Below are 24,060 nucleotides of genomic sequence, written 5' to 3'. Positions count from 1 at the left end.
CCCATGCACTGATTACGCAAGAGATCAGCCAATGGGGATTCAGCATCAGGTGTAAGGGCTCTGTGTTTGGAATAGGTGGGTCTGAGCTTAGATTTGGGGTAGCCTCTCGCCTCTCTTACTGATCATGCACTGATCACACAAAATGACAGCCAATGAAAATGCAGCACTGGCCCAAGGATGCAGTGATGTAAACATTAGGGACTTGTTTATTCTCAGTTAGTCAGAGTCGGGCAGAGAGTCAAAGATAGCTTTTCCTGTCCATCCTTTCCATTCCCTTTTTTTACTTGTATTCATCTTGTCTTTGATAGAGTCATTGTTGCTATTTATGTATATGATACATTTGTTGACTGTTAAATATGTAAATCTAAGTTTAGGCAGAATAGCAGGAGATTAGCGGACTCACAATTGTTTAACTAAAAATAGGCGCTTATCCAGGAGACATAAATATAATGGAGATCATTCCATGCTCCTCAAAATAATACCAGGCTAATTGGATTTAATTTCCACATATTTATTTGTGTGCTTTAATTGTAATTGTCTGTTGAGTGTAAAGTTTATTGTAATGCAAATCTAAATTAATATTTGTACAACATGTATACTCAGTTTTATGTTTACATGCCTGTAATTGCCATTGTATGCCTTTGCAAGCCTGTTAGTATATATGTATATGGAAACACAGTGTTATTTGGAATTAAGTGTAATATCTACCATGCTATTAGGCATATTGTAGTTTGTTAATCTTATATACATTTACACACACACACACACACAAAAAAAAGATTTAAGTGTTGATTTCTGCTTCCGTGTCCTTACCGACACTCCATGGCAATAACTACATTTGCGTAAGAACCAGTTTACCCTCACCTACACAGTCAACCAGAATTCTTGGATCTTAACACACCACCAAAAAACATGAGTTGTGTCCCCATCTTCTGATTGGAATTGCCAGCAGGTGGGTGTGTCTTTAATGAATGTAAAATCTTAAATTGCATAAGGCGCACGCTTGCATCTCTAGATGCAGAATTAATGTTTTTTTTTTTTAGAATTCTAGCCCTTCAATACCAAGTTTAAATCTCTCCCATAATCTCTTGAGAGAAGTTGAAGCTCCATCCCCCAGACTCTGAATTGGCATACACTGATGCCTCATGACCTTTTCCAAAAGCAGTAATCACCACTTCCGGAGTGTCTGCTGCTTTAGGGGGGTGTATGCTACTCCCAAAAATAGTACAAAGCAGGTGGCGCAGCTGTAAATACCTAAAGAATTGAGACCTGGAAATCTCAAAATGTTAATCCATATTTTCAAAGGATCTCAACACTCTGGACTCAAGATGGCACCGAGTATGGCTGCTGCGTTGCAAGCTCCGACCCAACACTGCAGTTTATTGTTTATTTTGTTTACAGTTGGATGTTGTCTGCCTTGTTGTATACGACAAACAAATGCTTTTGGACATTGGTTCTGCAATTACACTCCGAAAACCGGACTTCAAATTCCTCAATGCCGACCCGCTTTTTACAAACACACCAGCGGAGCCCTTTGTCTGCCCAGACAAAGCAGAAGGAAAAGGGGAAAGAGCCGGTGGGTCCGATGAGTCCAGGGGAAAGAGCCTGCGTACTCATCACAGGAAGTCATCGCACAAATCGACCCCCACTACCCAGTATACTACTGGCAAATGTTCAGTCTCTGGACAACAAGCTCTGCAAGCTGAGAGTGCGGATCTCTTTCCAACGAGAGATGAGGGATTGCTGCATTATCTGCCTTACAGAAACCTGGATGTCTGCGGAGAGTCCAGACTCGGTCATCGAACCTGCGTGGTTCTCCGTGCACAGAGCGGACAGAGCGAAAGATCACTCAGGTAAAAGCAGAGGTAGTGGTGTATATTTTATGATCAACAAATCATGGTGTGATCAGAGGAACGTACATTTTATCAAGTCTTTCTGCTCCCCTGATCTGAAATATCTCATGCTTCTGTTTCAACCATTCTGGCTACCGAGGGAATTCACAGCGGTCATTATCACTGCTGAGTGCATCCCCCCACGAGCAGACACAGACCGGGCACTTAAGGAACTGTATGGGAGTATAAGTGAGCAGGAAACCGTGCACCCTGAGGCTGCGTTCATTGTTACCGGGGACTTTAACAAAGCCAATTTTAAAACAATCACACAAAAATACCACCAACACATCAGCTTCAACACACAAGGGCACCATTGCTATTCTCCTTTCCGGAATGTCTACAAATCCCTCACCCGCCCACCATTTGGCAAATCATACCACTCTTCTGTTCTGCTTCTGGCCGCTTACTGGCAGAAACTGAAAAAGGAAGCACCGACCCTCAGAACGATCCAGTGCTGGTCGGACCAATCAGACTCTATGCTACAAGACTGTTTTGATCAGGAGATGTTCCGGTCCGCCTCTGATGACGACATTGAGGTTTACGCTGATAGCGTAACGTGTTTCATCAGGAAGTGCGTAGAGGATGTTGTTTCCGACCAAAACAATATGGATCTACCCCAACCAGAAACCATGGGTTAACGGCAATGTTCGCGTGGCACTTAATGCGCGGACCTCCGCTTTTAATTCCGGGAATGCGGAGGAGCATAAACAAGCCAGTTATGCCCTCCGTAACTCTATCAGAGCAGCCAAACGCCAGTATAGGCACAAAATTGAAGGACAGTTCAACACCACCGACTCTAGAAGTATGTGGCAGGGAATTAACATCATCACGGTCTACAAAGGGAATAAAAACTCCACCGCGAACACCGCTGCCTCTCTCCAGGATGAGCATAATACCGCCCTCGTGGAGAGAGCACTCGTGGCCGACGCTACAGAAGTTGGTTCAGACTCCGTCTCTGTTGCGGATGTAACCCGATCCTTACGACGGGTGAACATCCGTAAAGCCAAGGGTCCAGACGGCATTCCGCGTCATCAGAGCATGTGCGAACCAACTGGCTGTTGTTTTTGCGGACATTTTAAACCTGTTCCTCTCCCTGTCTGTAGTCCCCACATGCTTCAAAATGTCCACCATTGTGCCTGTACAAAAGCAATCAAAAATCACTTGCTTAAATGACTGGCATCCTGTTGCTCTGACCCCCATCATCAGCAAATGCTTTGAGAGGCTAATCAGAGATCACATCTGCCCTGTGCTGCCCACCTCTCTGGACCATTGCAGTTTGCCTACCGCAACAACCGCTCCCCTGATGATGCCATTGCATCTGCAATACACACTGCTCTCAACCCACCTGGAAAAAAAGAAACACATATGTGAGAATGCTGTTTGTAGACTACAGCTCAGCATTCAACACCATAGTGCCCTCCAAGCTTGATGTGAAACTCTGGGCTCTGGGCTTAAATGGCTCGCTGTGCAGCTGGATCCTGTGGTTAGGTGGTTAGAATGGGCAGCAACATCTCATCACTGATCCTCAACACTGGAGCCCCACAGGGCTGTGTTCTCAGCCCACTCCTGTATTCCCTGTACACACATGACTGTGTGGCAACACATAGCTCCAATGCCATCAATAAGTTTGCTGATGATACGACAGTGGTAGGTCTGATCACTGAAAGACAGGAGGTGCACACTCTGACTGGCTGGTGTCAGGAGCACAACCTCTCCCTCAACGTCAGTAAAACCAAGGAGCTTGTAGTGGACTTCATGAAGAAAGACAGAGAACACAGCCCCATCACCATTAATGGAGCACCCATGTAGAGAGTCAGCAGCTTCAAGTTCCTCGGTGTCCACAATATTGAGGAACTCACATGGTCCGTCCACACTGAGCCCATTGTAAAGAAGGCTCACCAGCAGCTCTTCTTCCTGAGATGGCTGAGGAAGTTTGGAATGAACCACCACATCTTCACATGCTTCTACACCAGTACTGTAGAGAGCATCCTGACTGGCTGCATCACCGCCTGGTACGGCAATAGTACCGCCCACAACCGCAAATCCCTGCAAAGGGTGGTGCGAACTGCCAGACACATCATCGGAGGTGAGCTTCCCTCCCTCCAGGACATATATAACAGGCGGTGTGTGAAAAAAGCTAGGAGGATCATCAGAGACTCCAGCCACCTGAGTCATGGGCTGCTCTCACTGCTACCATCAGGCAGGCGGTATCACAGCATCAGGACCCGCACCAGCCGACTACATGACAGCTTCTTCCCCCAAGCAATCAGACTTTTGAAGATTTTATCTCTCACAATTAATAATCAGCACTGCACTTTATTAATATTATATCTCATGACTGGACTGTCATAATTATTTTCTCCACAATACAACTACTTTATATATATTTTTTTAAATACTCTTTATTTTTTCTTTTTATTGTATGTGTATTCGATATTGTGTGTATTGTTTACTGTACATTGTATATTATTATTGTGTTGTGTAAGTATGTGTACATTTGATATGTAAATTGTGTTGTGTAAACATGTTGTTTATTACAATTGGTATATGTCTCGTCACTGTCATGACTGCTATGTTGCTTGGAACTGCACACAAGACTTTCACCTACTGTTGTACTTGTGTACATGGTAGTGTGACAATAAAGTTATTTGATTTGATTCCCGTCTCATATAGGTCACAGTGTGTATTAACCTCCCTCACAATCCACTCTGTCCAGCAGAAAGGGGACTTATTTATACATAACTTTGGGTTCAGCCATATGCTCAAAGCAACTTTTAAATAAATGTCAGAATTAAACGCTCTGGACACTTTTGTCCATACTGCCTGCAAATGCGAGATAACGGGGTGTAACTTAACTTCTCTGATTAGTTTGATAGAAAGGCTTTGTAATTGCGAAATAGGGGCAAGAACTTCCTGTTCAATACAAAACCAGGGAGGGTCTCGCTCGGGTGGAAGCGACCAGTGAGCCAAATATCTGAGACTGGATGCATAATAATAAAACAAAATCTTGGGTAGGCCTAGCCCACCTTTGTCAATCGGCCTATGCAACTTACTGAAATGTAATCTGGGACGTTTATCATTCCAAATGAAGGACTTCTCTATGCTATCAAATTGCTTGAAATAAGAGAGGGGGAAATCTAAAGGGAGTGATTGTCACAGTTAGTTGAATTTTGGAATACAATTCATTTTAATAGCATTAACCTTCCCAATTGTTACGGATGCAGACAAGGAGAGGAGATCTAAATGCAGGTTCCTTATTATAAATCAAAGTGAGGGCAAACAAACAGGAACAAAGAAATATCCACGAGGGGAAAACAACATGAACATGAAAAACATCCACGGGCAGGAGAAACAACCATAACATTCACATACAACATCCAACAATCGACAAAGACTGAACAAAGAACCAGGGTTTAAATACAGAAGGAACAAACAAGGGAATGGGGGACACCTGGGGAAACAATCAGGGGAAAACCAATCATAAAAAGAATCTACAGAGGACTACAAAAAACAAACAGGAACTAAACTAAACTTCAAAATAACAGCACAAAAACAAAAGACAACAGTGAACATGACAGAATCCCCCCTCAAAGGATCGGATTCTAGACGATCCTAAAACAAAAATAAATGACAAAAACCCACAAAAAACAAAAATGAGAGCACCAGGGGCAAACAGACAGTCCAAGGGGGCACAAGGGGCAGAGAGAGATAGACCACGGGGGCACAACGGGGAGACAGACAGTCCAAGGGGGCACAGAAGGCAAGAAGGAAGTCCAAGGGTGCAAAGAGGGCAAGAAGGAAGTCCAAGGGGGCACAGAGGGCAAGAAGGAAGTCCAAGGGGGCACAGGGAGCAGACAGGTAGTCCAAGGAGGCACAGGGGGCAGACAGGCAGTCCAAGGAGGCACAGGGGGCAAGAAGGTGGTCCAAGGGGGCACAGGGAGCAGACAGGCAGTCCAAGGAGGCACAGGGGGCAGAAAGGCAGTCCAAGGTGGCCACAAGAGGACTGGATCAGGTGGCCTGGGAGCCGGCCACAGAGCAAAGACAGGTTCAGGAGGCCAGGGAGGCGGCATCAGGACCACAGCCATGGGGAACTCCGAGGGCGGAGCCGAGGTAGGCGGAGCTGTGGATTGCTCAGGAGACCATGTCGTAGAAGGCTCCGGAGGCGGAGCTGAGGGAGCCACTGGAGGTGGAGCTGAGGTAGCCACTTTAGGCAGAGCTGAGGGAGGCTCAGGAGGTGGAGCTGAGGGAGGTTCTGGAAGCTCAGGAGGCGGAGCTGAGGGAGGCCCTGGAGGCTCAGGAGGCGGTGCTGAGGGAGGCCCTGGAGGCTCAGGAGGCAGTGCTGAGGGAGGCCCTGGAGGCTCAGGAGGCGGTGCTGAGGGAGGCTCAGGAGGCGGAGCTGAGGGAGGCCCTGGAGGCTCAGAAGATGCCAAATCCATGCCAAGTCCCTATGGCCCTTACTTCATACCCAAGAAAGGCAGTGGCTTATGACCGATCTTGGACTTGCAAGTTTTCAACCGGGCCTTGCACAAACTCCCATTCAAAATGCTCACGCGAGACACATCCTAACTTGTGTCTGGCATCTAGCTTAGTTCGCAGTGGCAGACCTGAAGGACGCGCACTCCCATGACTCAATCTTGCCTCGACGTCAACACTTTCTACGGCCAGGCATATCAGTACAAGCCCCCGGAATATACCTGTCCCCTCGCGTCTTTACGAAGGTCGAAGAGACAGCCCTTGCCCCACTTCGGGAAGCAGGTGTTCGCACACTCAACTACCTTGATGACTGGTTCATCCTGGCCCACTAACGAGAGCTATTGTGCGCCCACAGGGACCAGGTGCTCAGGCACCTCAGCCGGGAAAATAGCTAGCTCACCCCGGTTCAGAGCATCTCTTTTTTCGGCATGGAGTTAGACTCAGTCTCAATGTCAGCGCGCCTCACCAACGAGCACGCGCAGTCAGTGCTGAAATGCCTCGCCACCTTCAGGTCGGGCAAAGCGGTCCCTTTAAAACTTTTCCAGAACCTTCTGGGGCATATGGCATCCTCCGCGGCGGTCGCGCCGCTGGGGTTGATGCATATAAGACCGCTTCAGCACATGCCCCAGACTCGAGTCCCGAGGCGAGCATGGCGCCGCGGCACGCACTGTGTGATCATCACCCCCGCCTGCCACCAAACGTTCAAACCCTGGACAAACCTCTGCTTTCTGCAGACAGGAGTACCCTTGCAGCAGGTGTCCCGACACGTCCTGGTCACTACCGACGCCTCTAAATTAGGGTTGGGGCGCCATGTGCAACGGGCACGCAGCCGTGGGCCGTTGGAAAGGGGCCCACTGCGCTGGCACATCAACTGCCTATATTGAGTTGTTGATTGTACTCTTTGCCTTGCGGAGATTTCTCCTGCTAGTTCAGGGCAAACGAGTCTTGATCAGATCAGACAGCACCACCATGGTAGCGTACATAAATTGCCAAGGCGGCGTTCATCACAACTCGCCCGACTCAAGTCGCTGCGTGCCACTCACATCCCGGGCAACCTCAAATGTGGTGGCGTACGCGCTATCATACAACGCTTGCACAGCGGAGAGTGGAGGCTTCACCCCCAGTCGGTCAAGCTGATTTGGGAATGGTTCGGCAAGGCTCAGGTACACCCGTTCGCCTTCAATAGACCTCCCACTGCCCGCTCTGGTATGCCTGAACGGAGGCTCCCTTTGTCGTGGAAAGTCGCGTTGAATCTCTCTAAGTTGTAAGAAAACTCTCAGAGTCTTGAGTTCCAGATGCCAAAGTTGTAGTTTATTGAACACCAACAAACATGAGACCAGCCAGCTGTCTGTTCTGACTCTATCCTCCTAAGTTCTCAGTTATATACCTTCTGTTATCTTTTTGCCCATTATCTCTGACCAATAGATTTATTATCCTTGTCTCTTTCCTTCGCCACCAATATGTTTTATCTCCCTCACTAATTGAATATTGGTGGAAAATCCCCTAACTATTTTAAAAAAACATATATCATCTGCCCATCCCTTTAAAACCATACATTAACTGGTACCCCCATTCACCCCGGACACATGCAGTTCATGGTACAGAATACATCAATCATAGAAACATCTGTGTAATACAGCCTTGTCTTCATCATGCAGCTTTCACCTTTCACCTCCATTTCAGCAGACCCTTACAATGAGGCCTTGTCTGTTCCTCTATGAAAATACAAACTAGTTAAATATTTAACTAGTTAAAGGACGGGGAATGTCTAGGATACGGATGTAACCTCTGTTCCCTGATGGAGGGAACGAGATATTGTGTCCTCCTCGCCACGTTGCTGAGCCGAGCTACTGTTGCGGCTGGACCATTGTCGGCTCCTCATAAAAATCCTGAATGAAACAGTCGTATTTCCCCACCTTAGTACCCGTATGTCCAGGGGTGGGACATGCACACTCTGTCTGCCAATTTCTCATTGGCCTTTTCTCATAGATCAGAGATTTAAATGGTGCTAAAAACAAACAATTGAGATTCAATAATGATGGGGATAAAATATACTTTATTAAACATTAAAATAATATGTAGAAATGTGCAGAATAATAGTTTCATGGTAACACATTAAACAAATGAATATGTATATTGCTGTGCTATAAAATTGGTACATTATAAAAAACCATGGAACAACCATGTTGAAACTTCACATTTAGTGGCTTTTGAACAGACTATCTGCTAAAAGGACAAAGGAAAGTGATAACTTGAACATGTATGTGACTGGACTAAAGGAAATGTGAAAACAGTGGTGCGCGCGCACACACACACACACACACACTTAGGGAACATTAAAACAACAGCAACATTATAACATTTTCAGAAGTCATGAATGTCAGTAAACATGTTACAGGAATTTCCCCTGGAAAACATACAGTGGAAGCAGTAAAGACATAAGCAGGGTTGATGATGGTATTAAGGTGTTGCCCTCTATCTCCAACTTCAAAAGACAATTAAAACATAATTTCTTCTTAACCTATATTTAATTATTAAAAAACTGATGTTCATGGATTACTGGGATGTATGTGTATGTTTGTATGAGTGAGTATGTTGTTGTAACATATGTCATGGTATATTTTTTGTCTGTATTTATTGTGTCTGACTGTACCTTGTCAGTATCTACCCATTCAAGAACTATGGGCCCCTACTTATAAGCTTTTTTTGCTTCTTTGGGAGACCCATTTCACTGTACCCAATCTACTCTGTACTTTTAAAACTGTATTTATTTGTTTATTTGTTTATTAAAAGGATCCCCATTAGCTGACGCCGAGACGACAGCTAGTCTTCCTGGGGTCCAAACAATACATCCAAAAGCCAATAATTACAATCACAATTACTCACAAATATATCATATATAAATACACAAAAACAAAAAATAAAAACAAAAAAAAATAAAATAATAAAGAATAACATAGCACATAATGCAACCTCACTCAACCAATCCAGACGACATTATGATGTTGAAAACCAATACAGTCTTAGTCTTTTTTTAAAACCAGTTTTTCCCTTGATTTCACGAACCACAACAGGAAGATTGTTCCAAAATACAATTGACCTATAAAACACAGTCCTCTTCATAGAGTCAGATTTAGGTAGGAGTAAAGAAATCTGTCGACTATTCACCCCTCGTGTAATGTGAATGCATATCTGAACAATAAATTATTTTATCATAAAGAACTTTAGGAATCCGAGTGTTAATAATTCTATGAAAATATACTAACATATTAACAGATAGTCTATTCTTGACCACCAGCCAAGCAAGACGTTCATGCATCTCTGCAACACTAGTTCTCGAAGAACAACCAAGAACCAGTCTTGCAGCCTTATTTTGCGCCACTTGTAATTTTTTTAAATGACTGCTTGATGCAGCAGACCATACAACAGAACAGTAATCCAAATGACACAAAACCAATGTACAGACAACACGACTAAACAACTGTAATTTTAAAAACTGTGCACATTTACGCACTACTGCAACAGCTCTACCCATTTTAGCAACAACTTTGTTGATGTGATCAGACCATGACAATGTGGAATCGAGCCAAAGTCCCAGAAGCTTCACCTTTTTTACTTGCTGTACATTTTGACCATTTACTTGTATATCAATTTTAGGATTATCAGATAATCTATACTTAGAATCGAATATTATACTCACAGTTTTTGAAATATTTAGAACAAGTTTATTTGTTTTGATCCAATTATACAATTTGCTAATCTCGCAAGACAGAACCTGATTAAGCTCTGAACATGTAGGGGCTGCATAATAAAGAGTAGAATCATCAGCAAACAAAGTCAATGTAGCCTTACTGAGTATATACGGCATATCATTTGTAAAAATTTTAAATAACAAAGGTCCTAGGCAACTTCCTTGAGGAACACCACAATCCAGGGACTTGCTACTAGATAATGCACCATTAAAATAAACTCTTTGCGACCTCTCCGACAAATAGCTCTTAAACCACTTGATTGCTGAGAAAGTAAAACCATAACTAATAAGTTTAGAAATCAAAATTTCATGGTCAATCACATCGAAGGCAGTAATGAAGTCTAGTAGTAGTGTACCCACTAGCATTGAGTTATCAATTGATGTTAGCCAGCTATCCGACATTTGTGTCATTGCAGTGCAGGTGGAATGACCATACCTATAAGCATGCTGAAACATAGTAGTCAAATCATTGTTAGAAAAGTAATCTTGCACTTGCTCAAATACAATCTTTTCCAATAATTTACTTAGAATAGGCAAGATGCTAATAGGCCTACTATTTGAACCACAGAAAGTTGATTTTGTGTCTTTGGGTAAAGGAATTATCTTACCCTCCTTCCAAAGTTTTGGACACACACCACTAATCAAACATCTGTTAAAAATGTGACAGATTGGTTTAGAAATATGTCCAGCTGATAACTTCAACAGCCGACTATCAAAGTTGTCTGTACCAGCAGACCCACCAACAGTCAAAGATCTCAACAACATTTCCACCTGCACAACATTAACCTGATGAAATTCAAAACTACACAGTTTATCTTTCATAATACACCTTTTAATTAGCTCATCTGAGTTGGAATCAACAGTGTATTTCATTGACTCTCTAAAGTTAGAAACTTTATTAACAAAATAATCATTAAAATAATTTGCAATCTGTATTGGCTTAGTCAAATAAACTCCATTCAATTCAACAAAAGAAGTACAAGTCGATTTTTCCCCCATGATTTCATTGAGTACATTCCACATTCTCTTACTATCTGTACCGCTATCGTCAATTCTCTTCTTAAAATATTCTTTCTTTTTCACTCTGTTCACCTTGGTCACCTGATTCCTTAGAATACAATAACATTTTCTGTCCTTAAGAGAGTCAGAAATAACCGCAACCTTTTTAGCCTCTTCCCTTTGAGCCATTAAGCTCCTTAACTCAGTATCTACCCAAGCAGCACTTTTGGCTTTAACTGTAAATTTCTTTAATGGGGCATGATCGTTAACAACTCTCATAAAACAATCCATAAATAAATTAAGGGATGCATCAACATCATCAATGTCACTTATCAAATTCCATTTAATATTCTCCAATTCATTTAGAAAACTCTCCTCATTAAATACCCTATAAGATCTTTTCATAATCATTTTAGGACAGGCTCTAGGTAACTTAGTTCTCCTGGAGACAGCAATACAGTTGTGATCACTAAAGCCAACTGTTACAGAAATGGGTATTGAGCACATATCAGGATTATTAGTGTAAATATGATCAATACATTTTGATGTTAAAAATCCTGTATTGTTACTAGAAATTCTTGTTGGTTGATCCATTAATTGAGATAAACCACAGGTGTCTGTCATGGTTTTAAGCTTGCTCTTCAAAGGACAAATATCAGACAGCCAATCGATATTTAGATCACCCAACCAGTATAGCTCTCTGTTTTCCTCAGTCACTTTATCTAGCATATTACATAAACCATTTACATACTCTATCCTGGCACTAGGTGGCCTATAACAACAACCAAGAATAATAGGTTTTAAATGAGGAAGATATACCTGTGACCATAACACTTCAACATCATCAACCATTAAGTCATGTCTCAGTTTAACAGGGAAATGATCCCGTATATAAATGGCCACACCTCCTCCAAAACTGTTTCGATCATTTCTATAAATTGAAAACCCCCCTATATCAACATCTGAATTGTCTATGAAGTGGGATCAGTTGAGATGAGATGAGTTTCAGAAATCATAAGTATGTCTATTTTGTTCAGTTGCAAAAATAAAGACAAATCTTGAATTTTGTTCCTTAGACTACATATATTAATATGTGCAAGGATTAAACCTTTAGGTAATTTATTTATTCTAGTCATCTTAATTAAAAGTAAATAAGTCCTATATTATAATCTAGTTAAATAGCTTGTACCCTAAGTTATTATAACTACATCAAGTAGGCTACATACATGTAAGTCCTGCACACAGACACACATGCATATACACAAACATATATAAAATTGAGCTTTAAAGCTCATTAAGACAATAACTGACTTTGTCCATCCCTTGGGGTGATAATCAGTTTATCATACTTCAAACTCGCTTTATCACCTCTCTCTCTAGCAGCTTTCACCTTCGGCCACAACTCTTTCCTCCTCAATTGCACAGCTTCAGAGAAATCTTCATTAATGTAAATCTTAGTGCCCTTTAATTTCTTGGCAGAAGAATGAATCAGCTCTCTATCTTTAATGCGAAGAAGTTTGACAACAATTTTCCTTGGCCCTCCCCTCTCTTGAAACTGACCAAGTCTCTGGGCACGCTCAATGTCCATATTTATTCCATCTAAGCCCAAGTTTTTTGAAAACATATCTCGCACCTTTTTCTCTGATTCACACCAATTCTCTCCTTTCTCGTCAGCAATGCCATCAATTAAAATGTTTGTTCTCCTGTTCTGGTTTTCAATGTACTCAAGCTTGTTGAACATTGCATCCAATTCCTGCTTGGAAGTAGTAATGTTTGTCTCAAATGCCCTTATCTTTGACTCAATCTCAGTGCATCCCATCTTCTCCTCTTCAAACTTTGTTTGGGTAAATTCCAAGCTGGTCTTCAGCTCCTGTACATCTCTGATAACACCATCCAATCTTTTGTTAGTTCCATCCATGATCAGCTGAATGAAACATTTGAAGTTATCTTGCTGCTGCAATAACATATCTTTATAGAGCCCTCTCTGCTGCTCCATTAACTGGGAGAGTACACTCATTGTAACAACAGCATCCTCCTCACAAGGAGATGTTTTAGCATTTTTAGGCAGCATAATGTGTCTTACCAGGATGTACCAGAAGTTGATGAAAGTTGCAAATGTTGATGGTAACAGATTTGTTTGTCAAGGTCCTAGTAGGCCCAAAAGCCCATCAACTTGGGCTACAGCCCAAGCTCAGCGGATAGTAGAAATATTATCCCAATATTGAGACACAATTTAAATAAAATGCAACTTGAGTCAATAAGCACTAAATTTTGGGAATACCAGAAAGGATTCAATAGATTTTTGTTAGATTCTAAGAGGCCAGGTTCTCAGACAAAACTCCTGGCAGCCATCTTGCTATTATTATTGTAATGTTTGAAGAGGTATTGTGAATAAAACTGAAACTGAACTGAACTGAACTGAAGCAATGTTGAATTCATAAAAGCATGAAAAGCAATATAAACTTCAAAAACCATACCAGAAAATATATCCAAGCATTTTAGCAAGTAAAACAGTTAACAAATAATACACGTCCAACTGGACTGCTGCAATGCTGTCCTGAACTGTGACTGAACAGCATCACTTCCCCCGCCAGAACAAACTGTGATGTCATCATGAAATAAATAAATAGCAATTAATTGTTCATCTGTCTTGCATTTATCAGTCATCATCCATCTGTGAAATTCATTTGTGATCATTATCCACAAATATCAAAGATATGTCAATATTCTATGGATCTACAGTCATCATTCTATATGGCCTGACTCAAGATGGAGACATTTTTAGTCTAGCCCCTAGTTACCTTTATCTGGTTGACGTGCGTCACTCACAGCAAGATGGTGGCGGCGGTCGGGTGGCATTGAGTGAACCTCGCAAAGCACTTCTTGAAGACTCCAGCGGCAAATTATTGTTTTATCTGCAGCAAGAGTGCTTACCGTTGGCGTTACACCGTGAACTCGCATAATGGATTACTCAAAGGAAAGTATCCTTGTCATTATGTGACTAGCTGACAGTCGTTAAGTCGCTGCAGGTTAAACAGTAATGCAAGTATATAATTCAAAACCCTGAACTGGATTCACAGAGTGGGAGCCTCCATCCCTGTATATACACCAATGCCTAAGAAGTCCTGGAAAATGTGTACCAGACTATTAAAGAAAGAGTCGTGAGTACAATTCAGCCTGCTGTGGATGATTGTTTGACTTGACCTTTTTTGATAGGGGGAATCTTTTTTCCTTTTCTTCCCTACAACTTTGACTATTTGAACTGTTTTTTCTGCTGATTATTTATTGTTTGGATTAACTGATTTGCCTTGTGAATGTCGTGGAATATTGCGATGAGTTTCTCTAAGTTGAAGAAAACTTTCAGAGTCTTGAGTTCCAGATGCCAAAGTTGTAGTTTATTGATCACCAACAAACATGAGACCGGTCAGCTGATTGTTCTGCCTCTATCCTCCTGAGTTCTCAGTTATATACCTATTTGTTATCTTTTTGCCCATTATCTCTGACCAATAGAATAATTACCCTTGTCTCTTTCCTTCGCCACCAATATATTCTATTTCCCTCACTAATTAAATATTGGTGGAAAATCCCCCATCTAATTGTTTTTTAAAAAACATACTAAACATACATCAATTGGTAACTCCACTTATTTTTGACATATGTCATAGTTCATGGTAAGAGTGCATCAATTTTAGAAACACCTGTGTATGAGACAAACAGCCATGTCCCCATCACATACCTTTTACCTTTGCCCTACATTTCAGTGTACCCTCATAATGAGGCAGCGTCGTTTGTTCATACACAGTATCATTTGATTAATGAAAGAAAATACAAGCTCCAAAGATATTTAACTCATCAGGGTAAAACACCATGCCAGAAATATATCATATAAGAGATATCTAACTTATTAAAAGTATTTTTGTAAGAAGTGCAGCCTGTATTTTAATGAGACACACCATATATTTTAGAGATACGTGTCAGCATAAAGGAAATACATCAAGGATATATGTCAGAATACTACTAATTAACAAAAACAGCAAAACACCAGCTGCAAAAATACAAGACACCATTCATATAATAACTGATTAACAGAAATACACCTGTTTTTCAAGGTTATATACTATTCTTTGTGTTCTCTGCAGCATCAACACTTTTAGTAACCTCATATGTTCTCTCCTGGGTCACACAAAGGCCTAGAAAAGTCTTGAGTATTTTGATATATAAAAACATACTAGAATATTGAAAAATATACTATATACTCCCTCCTCTGAGACTTATAAAAGTCTCACACTCTCTTTCCCTCAAACCAGAGTGCAGTCACACAAGTCAGCCGATCCCATTCCAACTTGTAGCCAAAAGTGGCTACACCAGTCCTTTATCCAATGCTGTCTATATGGGGCTGCACTCTGCAGGACATGGGACCAAACATCTCCTTCCGCACGTGACAAAGAAGGAGTAAAAGATCCCATTCCTGTAGCTAACACAGTTCCTGGAGGGTGGATGACAAAAATCAAACTCATTTGTAATAACCATGTGCATGCAAATGTAAAGCCTTGCGTGATGTAGAGTACAATTGATTATCCATTAAACAGAAGATATATATATATATATATGCTTAACAAAAACTAGTAAAAGTAATATAGTAATATTCAGCCTTCATTGCCAGAGGAACTCACAGACAATTCCGGTAGCCTGGAGCGCTATCTGGTGGTGTGTTGGAGCAGACAGCGGGTTTTTAAACCACCAGTTGAGTCTATTTGCTCTTGCAGCCAAGCACTGAGGTGCTCGTCGCTCCTTTCCTCACATGTTGCTCTTGTATGTCTTCTCTTGGCAATTACTTCACAAATATATTTTCTTGAACATAATCATCATCAATACTACCTCTACTTGATTAAATATATCGTAATATAAACTTTGTTAATTATTATAAGTAATGGGTTATATTGAAAGTAATAGGGGAACATGTCAAAAATAACAAACAAAACACCCTCTAACTCCTTTCTTGAGATGCTATCTATTCTGTCATGTAAAATGAAAGTACAATAGTCATGCTATCTCCCTTACTATCAAAAACATGAGAAAAGTGTTCAAAAATAAAATTCCCCTTAAATTAGTGTTATTTCTGAATTGCTTCTCAGTAAATCTCATCAAGTTCATCCAATCCTGGTCCAATGGTACAGTATCTAGTTTCTATCCCTGTTTGCGTTGACATCATTGATACAGTCACCATTTGCTTAGCCACTGTTCTAGCCATTATTGATCTTAGAACTGGTATGACACAGCAAAACAACAATGCAAATAGGGTCAGTCCTATAACGATAATTATACCTAGTTTCATTAAGCCCAACTTCCATGATCCAAAAAGATCATCGAACCATTGGCCAAACATCTGATCTCTTCCTGCATTAGATTTAACTTCCTTTCTGAGGTCATGCAGTTTTTCATTGCCTGTGTAAAAGCTCCTTCTGGGGATGTATTATTTGGTATGTATGTACAGCAATCTGCTCGAACATAACACATACTCCTCCTTTATCTGCCAATAACCAATTTAGTGCTTGACGATTTTGCCATGCCATTTTACTAGTTGCCGCTAATTGTGTTCCTAATGCCTCCAATGCCTCATCAGTATGGTTTATAAACCTCTGTTGGTTATAGTAAATATAATTAATCCACTCCATATTTTTGTTTGCCGTTATCCATACAAATATTGACTCAAAGCCTGATTTAATTTCATTCCTAGCTTTAAATTGTTCTAGTATTCCCCTTGGTTGACCAATTGCATCCAAATAAACATCCGGATCTGGGGAGTATGCTCTTTTCACCCTTGCTTGTTGTTTTACAAAAGGATTTGGTGCAGCTTGGATTTCAGAGAGATCCCACTCTACCATAGTTACCTCTTGTAGTAACCTTACTCTAGTGCACAGCCCTTTCCAGTTTTTAGGTAGAGAGGTTTTCAACTGACCTCCCCCACATAACCAAAAGTAGTCCGCTATGGTTTCTGTTTGTTCCTGATGAATCTTTACCGAAGGAGATACTAAGGTTTGATTTTCACATCCTGTAAGGCAATGACCTGCCACTACACCTAAGCATCCTCGGGTTATATTTGCAGTAAAGTTCTGTCCTAATGTTGCTGTCGCATAATGTGGTCCCCCAAATCTGATTACATTATTGTTGGAAAACATTTCTTCATCTAAATGCCATATTACTGCGCAATTGCCCTTAAACTGTCCTACATTATTTTTTCCCTTGGTCCAGGAGAAGCGATCTATCTACAGGAGTCTGCAGTTGTATGTAAGTGTGTTTATTTCATTGTTTTTAACGTTGTTATAGTGGTATTCATTGCTAGATCAGGTGCTGTTTGTTTACTGTCTTTAACGCGGGTCGCTTAGACGTGTGTTTGGTGTGTGCGCGCTATATTTGTGTTGACTTGTCCCATAGTATTCGCTGATAGAATTGCTAGACTTGTTTAAACTTGTCACGTAGGATTCGTTGCTAGATTTGCTTAGACTTCGGGTTGGTTATCCTGTGTGTGTGTAAAACTTTCGTCGTTTTAGTGTCTGCAAACAGTGCTTCACTGGTTTCAGAGTATTATTTATTGCTAAGTGCAGCATAATTTATTTGCGCTGTACAGAAGTTGCGTTTGTTCCCGCGCAACCCTGAGTTTCGGTTTCGGGTGACCACGTGACTAGCTTTGTTGTGATAAGTAGCATTAAGGCGTGGCCAGCGCCAGGTAAACTATTTAAACTGTTAGAAACATAGTCATTCAGGAGAAGCGATCTATCTACAGGAGTCTGCAGTTGTATGTAAGTGTGTTTATTTCATTGTTTTTAACGTTGTTATAGTGGCATTCATTGCTAGATCAGGTGCTGTTTGTTTACTGTCTTTAACGCGGGTCGCTTAGACGTGTGTTTGGTGTGTGCTGCGCTATATTTGTGTTGACTTGTCCCATAGTATTCGCTGATAGAATTGCTAGACTTGTTTAAACTTGTCACGTAGGATTCGTTGCTAGATTTGCTTAGACTTCGGGTTGGTTATCCTGTGTGTGTGTAAAACTTTCGTCGTTTTAGTGTCTGCAAACAGTGCTTCACTGGTTTCAGAGTATTATTTATTGCTAAGTGCAGCATAATTTATTTGCGCTGTACAGAAGTTGCGTTTGTTCCAGCGCAACCCTGAGTTTCGGTTTCGGGTGACCACGTGACTAGCTTTGTTGTGATAAGTAGCATTAAGGCGTGGCCAGCGCCAGGTAAACTATTTAAACTGTTAGAAACATAGTCATTCAGGAGAAGCGATCTATCTACAGGAGTCTGCAGTTGTATGTAAGTGTGTTTATTTCATTGTTTTTAACGTTGTTATAGTGGTATTCATTGCTAGATCAGGTGCTGTTTGTTTACTGTCTTTAACGCGGGTCGCTTAGACGTGTGTTTGGTGTGTCGCGCTATATTTGTGTTGACTTGTCCCATAGTATTCGCTGATAGAATTGCTAGACTTGTTTAAACTTGTCACGTAGGATTCAGTTGCTAGATTTGCTTAGACTTCGGGTTGGTTATCCTGTGTGTGTGTAAAACTTTCGTCGTTTTAGTGTCTGCAAACAGTGCTTCACTGGTTTCAGAGTATTATTTATTGCTAAGTGCAGCATAATTTATTTGCGCTGTACAGAAGTTGCGTTTGTTCCCGCGCAACCCTGAGTTTCGGTTTCGGGTGACCACGTGACTAGCTTTGTTGTGATAAGTAGCATTAAGGCGTGGCCAGCGCCAGGTAAACTATTTAAACTGTTAGAAACATAGTCATTCAGGAGAAGCGATCTATCTACAGGAGTCTGCAGTTGTATGTAAGTGTGTTTATTTCATTGTTTTTAACGTTGTTATAGTGGTATTCATTGCTAGATCAGGTGCTGTTTGTTTACTGTCTTTAACGCGGGTCGCTTAGACGTGTGTTTGGTGTGTCGCGCTATATTTGTGTTGACTTGTCCCATAGTATTCGCTGATAGAATTGCTAGACTTGTTTAAACTTGTCACGTAGGATTCGTTGCTAGATTTGCTTAGACTTCGGGTTGGTTATCCTGTGTGTGTGTAAAACTTTCGTCGTTTTAGTGTCTGCAAACAGTGCTTCACTGGTTTCAGAGTATTATTTATTGCTAAGTGCAGCATAATTTATTTGCGCTGTACAGAAGTTGCGTTTGTTCCAGCGCAACCCTGAGTTTCGGTTTCGGGTGACCACGTGACTAGCTTTGTTGTGATAAGTAGCATTAAGGCGTGGCTGCTTTTTTCCACTGAACGGCTCGTAAAAGTTGTTATTTATTGGACTTAATGCTGACGCCGAAGCGGCAGCGAAGTGGTGGCCCTCGTGTGAAGCCCTCCTTGTGTGAAGACCTACTTGGGTAAAGACCAGCGAGTCTACCTGTGCGAGTCCACCGAGCAAGGACACCGACAAGGCACTACTCACCAAAGCACTTAAGTATTTTTCTATTCTATCTCTTTTATTATTTTACTTATACATACATACTAACATGTCTAGTTCACTAATAACACATGCCTTCAAGCACATCCCTGTTATCTGTTGTAGACCGTTCACAAGATACAGATGCAAGACAAAACGCAACCCACACAACCTACGGCCGCTTTGCACTTCAACACCTGCTCCACTCTCGTTCTCAGTGGGACTCTGGAACTGCCAGTCTGCTGTGAACAAAGCTGCCTTCATTCCGGCTTTCGCCACGCAGTCCACCCTCAGCATCCTGGCACTGACAGAGACATGGATACGTCCTGAGGATACAGCAACACCTGCTGCTCTCTCTAACAACTTCTCCTTCTCCCACACCCCTCGACATACTGGTAGGGGTGGGGAACAGGTTTGCTCATTCATAATAACTGGACTTTTTCACCACATGCTTCACTATGTAACAATACATCTTTTGAATTCCATGCCATTACTACAATGCAACCCACAAAAATACATGTTGTTGTCATCTATCGCCCCCAGGTCAGCTGACAAGCTTTCTTGAGGAATTGGATGTCCTGCTGTCCTCCTTGCCAGAGGATGGCAGGCCACTTGTGGTTCTTGGTGATTTCAACATACACCAGGACAAACCCCAGGCCATTGAACTGAATACTCTTCTGGCCTCATTTGACTTGGAAAGACTACACACCACAGCAACTCACAGGTCGGGCAACCAGCTGGACCTCATTTTTACACGTAACTGTACCACCTCTAATATTCTTGTTACACCTTTACATGTTTCTGATCACTACTTTGTTCAATTCAACATGATTCTCCCATCCATTGTAAAACCGACCCCACCTTTGGTTTCCTTTCGCCGTAACCTCCGTTCCCTCTCACCCTCTCGCCTTTCCACTGATGTCTCTGCCTCTCTTCCCACAATAAATGTATTTTCCATGCTTGATGTGAACACTGCCACAGACACACTTAGCTCTACTTTAACAACCTGTCTAGACAACATCTGTCCTCTCTCCTCTAGACCAGCACGGACTACACCACCCAGCCCCTGGCTGTCTGACATCCTTCGTGAACATCGGACTGTTCTCAGGGCAGCTGAGAGGAGATGGCGGAAATCTAAAGATCCAGCTGATCTAGGTAAATATCAGCTTCTGCTCGTAACTTTTTCAAATAACGTTAAAACTGCAAAAACTTCATATTACCAGACCAAAATCAACAGCACCACAGACACTCGTAGCTTGTTTAGAACATTTAACACACTTCTCTGCCCTCCCCTCCACCACCTGACACATCACTGACAGCAGATATATTCGCCACATTTTTTACTGATAAGGTTACAGCCATCAGCAATACATTCACAGCACCACACCCTGTCAAACACCTGGCTCCTGTATGCAACCCTTCTTTCACTATGTTCTCTCCTTTAACTGACACTGAGGTCTCTAAACTCCTCCTCTCCAACCACCCCACAACCTGTTCCCTTGACCCCATTCCATCACACCTTCTCCAGGCCATCTCTCCGTCCATCCTACCGGCACTTACACACATAATTAACACATCTCTTCTTGCAGGCACTTTTCCCACTACATTTAAGCAGGCTCGAGTAACCCCACTGCTGAAAAAACCTGCACTTAACCCCACACAGATAGAACACTACAGACCAGTCTCTCTCATCCCATTCATGGCAAAAACACTTGAAAGGGCAGTTTTCAATCAGATCTCCGCCTATCTCTCACAGAACAAGCTGCTGGATGACAATCAGTCGGGCTTCAAAAGTGGACACTCCACTGAGACTGCCCTGCTGTCTGTCATCGAGTCGCTGAGACTGGCGAGAGCTGAATCGAGATCATCCGTTCTGATTTTGCTGGACCTTTCTGCTGCCTTTGACACAGTCAACCATCAGATCCTACTCTCCACCCTCTCTAAACTGGGTATCACTGGAACTGTGCTTGACTGGTTCAACTCTTATCTCTCAGAAAGGTCCTTTGAGGTAGCATGGAGAGGGAAGTATCCAAGCCACACCAGTTACTTACTGGGGTACCTCAGGGATCAGTGCTTGGGCCACTTCTCTTCTCCATATACACAACATCACTGGGACCCATCATCCAGTCACATGGTTTCTCTTACCACTGCTACGCTGATGACACGCTAACTCTACTTGTCTTTCCAGCCCAACGACACCACAGTGACCGTTCGAATCGCTGCCTGTCTGGCAGACATCTCGGCCTGGATGAAGGAACACCACCTTCAACTCAACCCTGCCAAGACAGAACTCCTTGTCTTTCCAGCCAACCCTGCTGTTGAACACAACATCACCGTGCAGCTGGGTCCAACTACAGTTTCGCCTTCCAAAACGGTCAGAAATCTAGGGGTAACCATTGATGATGAGCTAAATTTCACAGACCACATTTCAAAAACTGCAAGATCTTGTAGATTTACACTCTACAATATCAGGAAGATAAGACCCTTCCTCTCTGTACATGCCACACAACTGCTCGTTCAGTCCCTTGTCATAACTAGACTGGACTACTGTAATGCTCTCATTGCAGGCCTTCCTGCATGTGCTATTAGACCTCTCCAAATGATCCAGAATGCAGCAGCACGTCTGGTCTTTAATGAACCTAAGAGAGCACATGTTACACCACTCTTTGTCTCTCTCCACTGGCTGCCGGTTCATGCACGTATTAAATTCAAGGCCCTGATGCTGGCATATAAAACAGTCACTGGGTCTGCTCCAGCATACCTAAAAACATTTATGCAGAGCTACGTTCCCACCAGAAGCCTGCGGTCGGCTAAGGAACGTCGCCTTGTCGTACCAAAACAAAGAGGCACCAAAACACTTTCCCGGACTTTCAGTTTCATCATACCACGGTGGTGGAATGACCTTTCCAACTCAATCCGGAAGCTAACTCACTCTCTATCTTCAAAAAGCGGCTAAAAACACATCTTTTCCAAAAGCACTTAACCGGTCAATAATAATAATAAAAAAAAAAAAAAAAAAATATATATATATTTACATTTCTTGTTGCACTTAAATCTGTTTTGTATACTATTATGATGATAGTAAAACTTTGTAATATGGCACTTTTTGTACCACTGTCTCCCTAAGATGATTCGCTGATGTTCTTCCTCTTTTGTAAGTCGCTTTGGATAAAAGCGTCTGCCAAATGAATAAATGTAAATGTAAATGTTAAAGCATTCATATTCCAGTTGTTGATTAATCATAAATGATGATGGACTTTCTTTATTCTTATTATCCACGCGTATGTCTAATTTCCTACATTCATCTCCCCACCCTATCAGTTTACTATACTTTTCATATTCTGGGTGACCTAGGAATGCCAAACATTCCGCTGGGCAGAACACTGTTCTTCCTGTAGTTCCACAATTGTTGGCATAATACTTGGCGCAGTGTCTGTAATCATACTGATTCGGAACTACTGTCAACTTCTTCAACGGTGAGGGTGAGCACATTACACAATTTGTCATGTCTGCCTGCTTAACCGTATATTTAGCCCATCTATACCAGTCGTTTTGATTTGCATGTTGTAATAGTTCTTCTACTCCTGTTGTCTCTATGGGCTCCCAATCATATACTAAATCTAATGGTTTTGTCTTATTTTGGTTAACTATGCTTCTGTCCGCTTTTGGTTCACCTTTGTTCAATGCTCCAGAGGCCCTCTTCTGTCTTATTTTTTGTTCTATAACTTCTTGTTCTTGTTCATTGTGGGAAAAAGGACATAAGTTCTGAGGTGTCAATTGTAGGGAAGTCATCATACCATGGTCGCTCTGACAGTCCTTCACCGGGTGAGTCTGGGTCTTCTTGCGCTGCTTCCCCGGTAGGCCCTGTATCGGGGGAAATACCTGTCCCAAATACATCATCAATATCATTATCCACAGTACCTCCTTCATCCCCCAACCTGTCCTCTGCCTCCGACAATATGTCCTCCCACGGATGCCTCTGTTGGTCTGCTTCATATCCTTCAGCTGTTTCCGTATTTGGTGCAGCAAGGTAAGCACTTTCCTCCTGTCTTTCTCTTTCTTCACCTTCTTGTTCCTGTTCTTCTGCAACATGTACTTCCGTTTCTCTTTCTGTGTTGTCCTGCTCCACTGTGGCACGTTCTTCAGATTCTTCCTCTGCCTCAGTGTGCTCTTCCCCTACGTTCGTTTGTTGTCCTTCTTCCTCTTCTTCGTTGTCTCTATCTGGTACTTGTAGGTCTTCAACCTCGTGGGCTTGATCCTCTCTTTGTTGCTCCTCTTCTTCTTCGGTTTCAGGTTCCTGATTTTGTGGTAGGTTTCTCCTACGTACTTTAGTGCAGTGATTTAAATGATACCATGTGTTACTTCCTCTCACCTTTACTGCTGTTGGGGTTGCCTGCACCACTTCATAAGGTCCTTCCCGTCTTGGCTCATTCCACCTTCTTCTAAACACTCTCAGGTACACAAGATCTCCAGGAGCAATTGAACAAGGTGCATTCTCTTCCTGCCTAGGAT

The 24,060-nt window shown here is 42.1% G+C and overlaps 3 protein-coding genes across 5 annotated transcripts in view; all 3 read left to right on the top strand.

Annotated features, from left to right (window-relative positions):
- The window catches only part of LOC127618631 (uncharacterized), a 342,725-nt gene that overhangs the window by 121,086 nt on the left and 197,579 nt on the right, over positions 1-24,060 (top strand).
- The window catches only part of LOC127618541 (zinc finger protein 721-like), a 162,561-nt gene that overhangs the window by 98,783 nt on the left and 39,718 nt on the right, over positions 1-24,060 (top strand). The window lies entirely within an intron of this gene.
- LOC127618616 (uncharacterized) lies at positions 19,423-22,465 on the top strand. 3 transcript variants are annotated; one of them, XR_007967463.1, is made up of 5 exons: positions 19,423-19,566; positions 19,675-19,943; positions 20,092-20,272; positions 20,588-20,703; positions 21,737-22,465. XR_007967463.1 is itself a non-coding variant. In XM_052091185.1 (4 exons), the coding sequence occupies exons 1-4, from the start codon at positions 19,619-19,621 to the stop codon at positions 21,868-21,870; spliced, it is 756 nt and encodes a 251-aa protein (XP_051947145.1). In that variant the 5' UTR covers positions 19,583-19,618; the 3' UTR covers positions 21,871-22,465. The 3 variants fall into 3 exon arrangements, 2 of the variants coding, with proteins under 2 accessions (XP_051947145.1, XP_051947146.1); XM_052091185.1 differs by lacking the exon at positions 19,423-19,566 and having other exon boundaries at positions 19,583-19,943; XM_052091186.1 differs by lacking the exon at positions 19,423-19,566 and having other exon boundaries at positions 19,583-19,943; positions 20,092-20,304.

Source organism: Xyrauchen texanus, chromosome 25 (assembly GCF_025860055.1).
Source record: "Xyrauchen texanus isolate HMW12.3.18 chromosome 25, RBS_HiC_50CHRs, whole genome shotgun sequence".
Classification (NCBI taxonomy): Eukaryota; Metazoa; Chordata; class Actinopteri; order Cypriniformes; family Catostomidae; genus Xyrauchen; species Xyrauchen texanus.
The sequence above is the reverse complement of the archived record's forward strand: the minus strand, read 5'-3'. Positions and strand labels throughout refer to the sequence as shown.

Excerpts from the sequence above, each read along its gene's own strand:
- LOC127618616 (XM_052091185.1), top strand. The coding sequence starts at position 19,619 with ATGTCTAGTTCACTAATAACACATGCCTTCAAGCACATCCCTGTTATC. Across the intron at positions 19,944-20,091 it reads CCACACCCCTCGACATACTG|GTCAGCTGACAAGCTTTCTT; the intron begins GTAGGGGTGGGG and ends TATCGCCCCCAG. Across the intron at positions 20,704-21,736 it reads TAAAGATCCAGCTGATCTAG|CCCAACGACACCACAGTGAC; the intron begins GTAAATATCAGC and ends TTGTCTTTCCAG.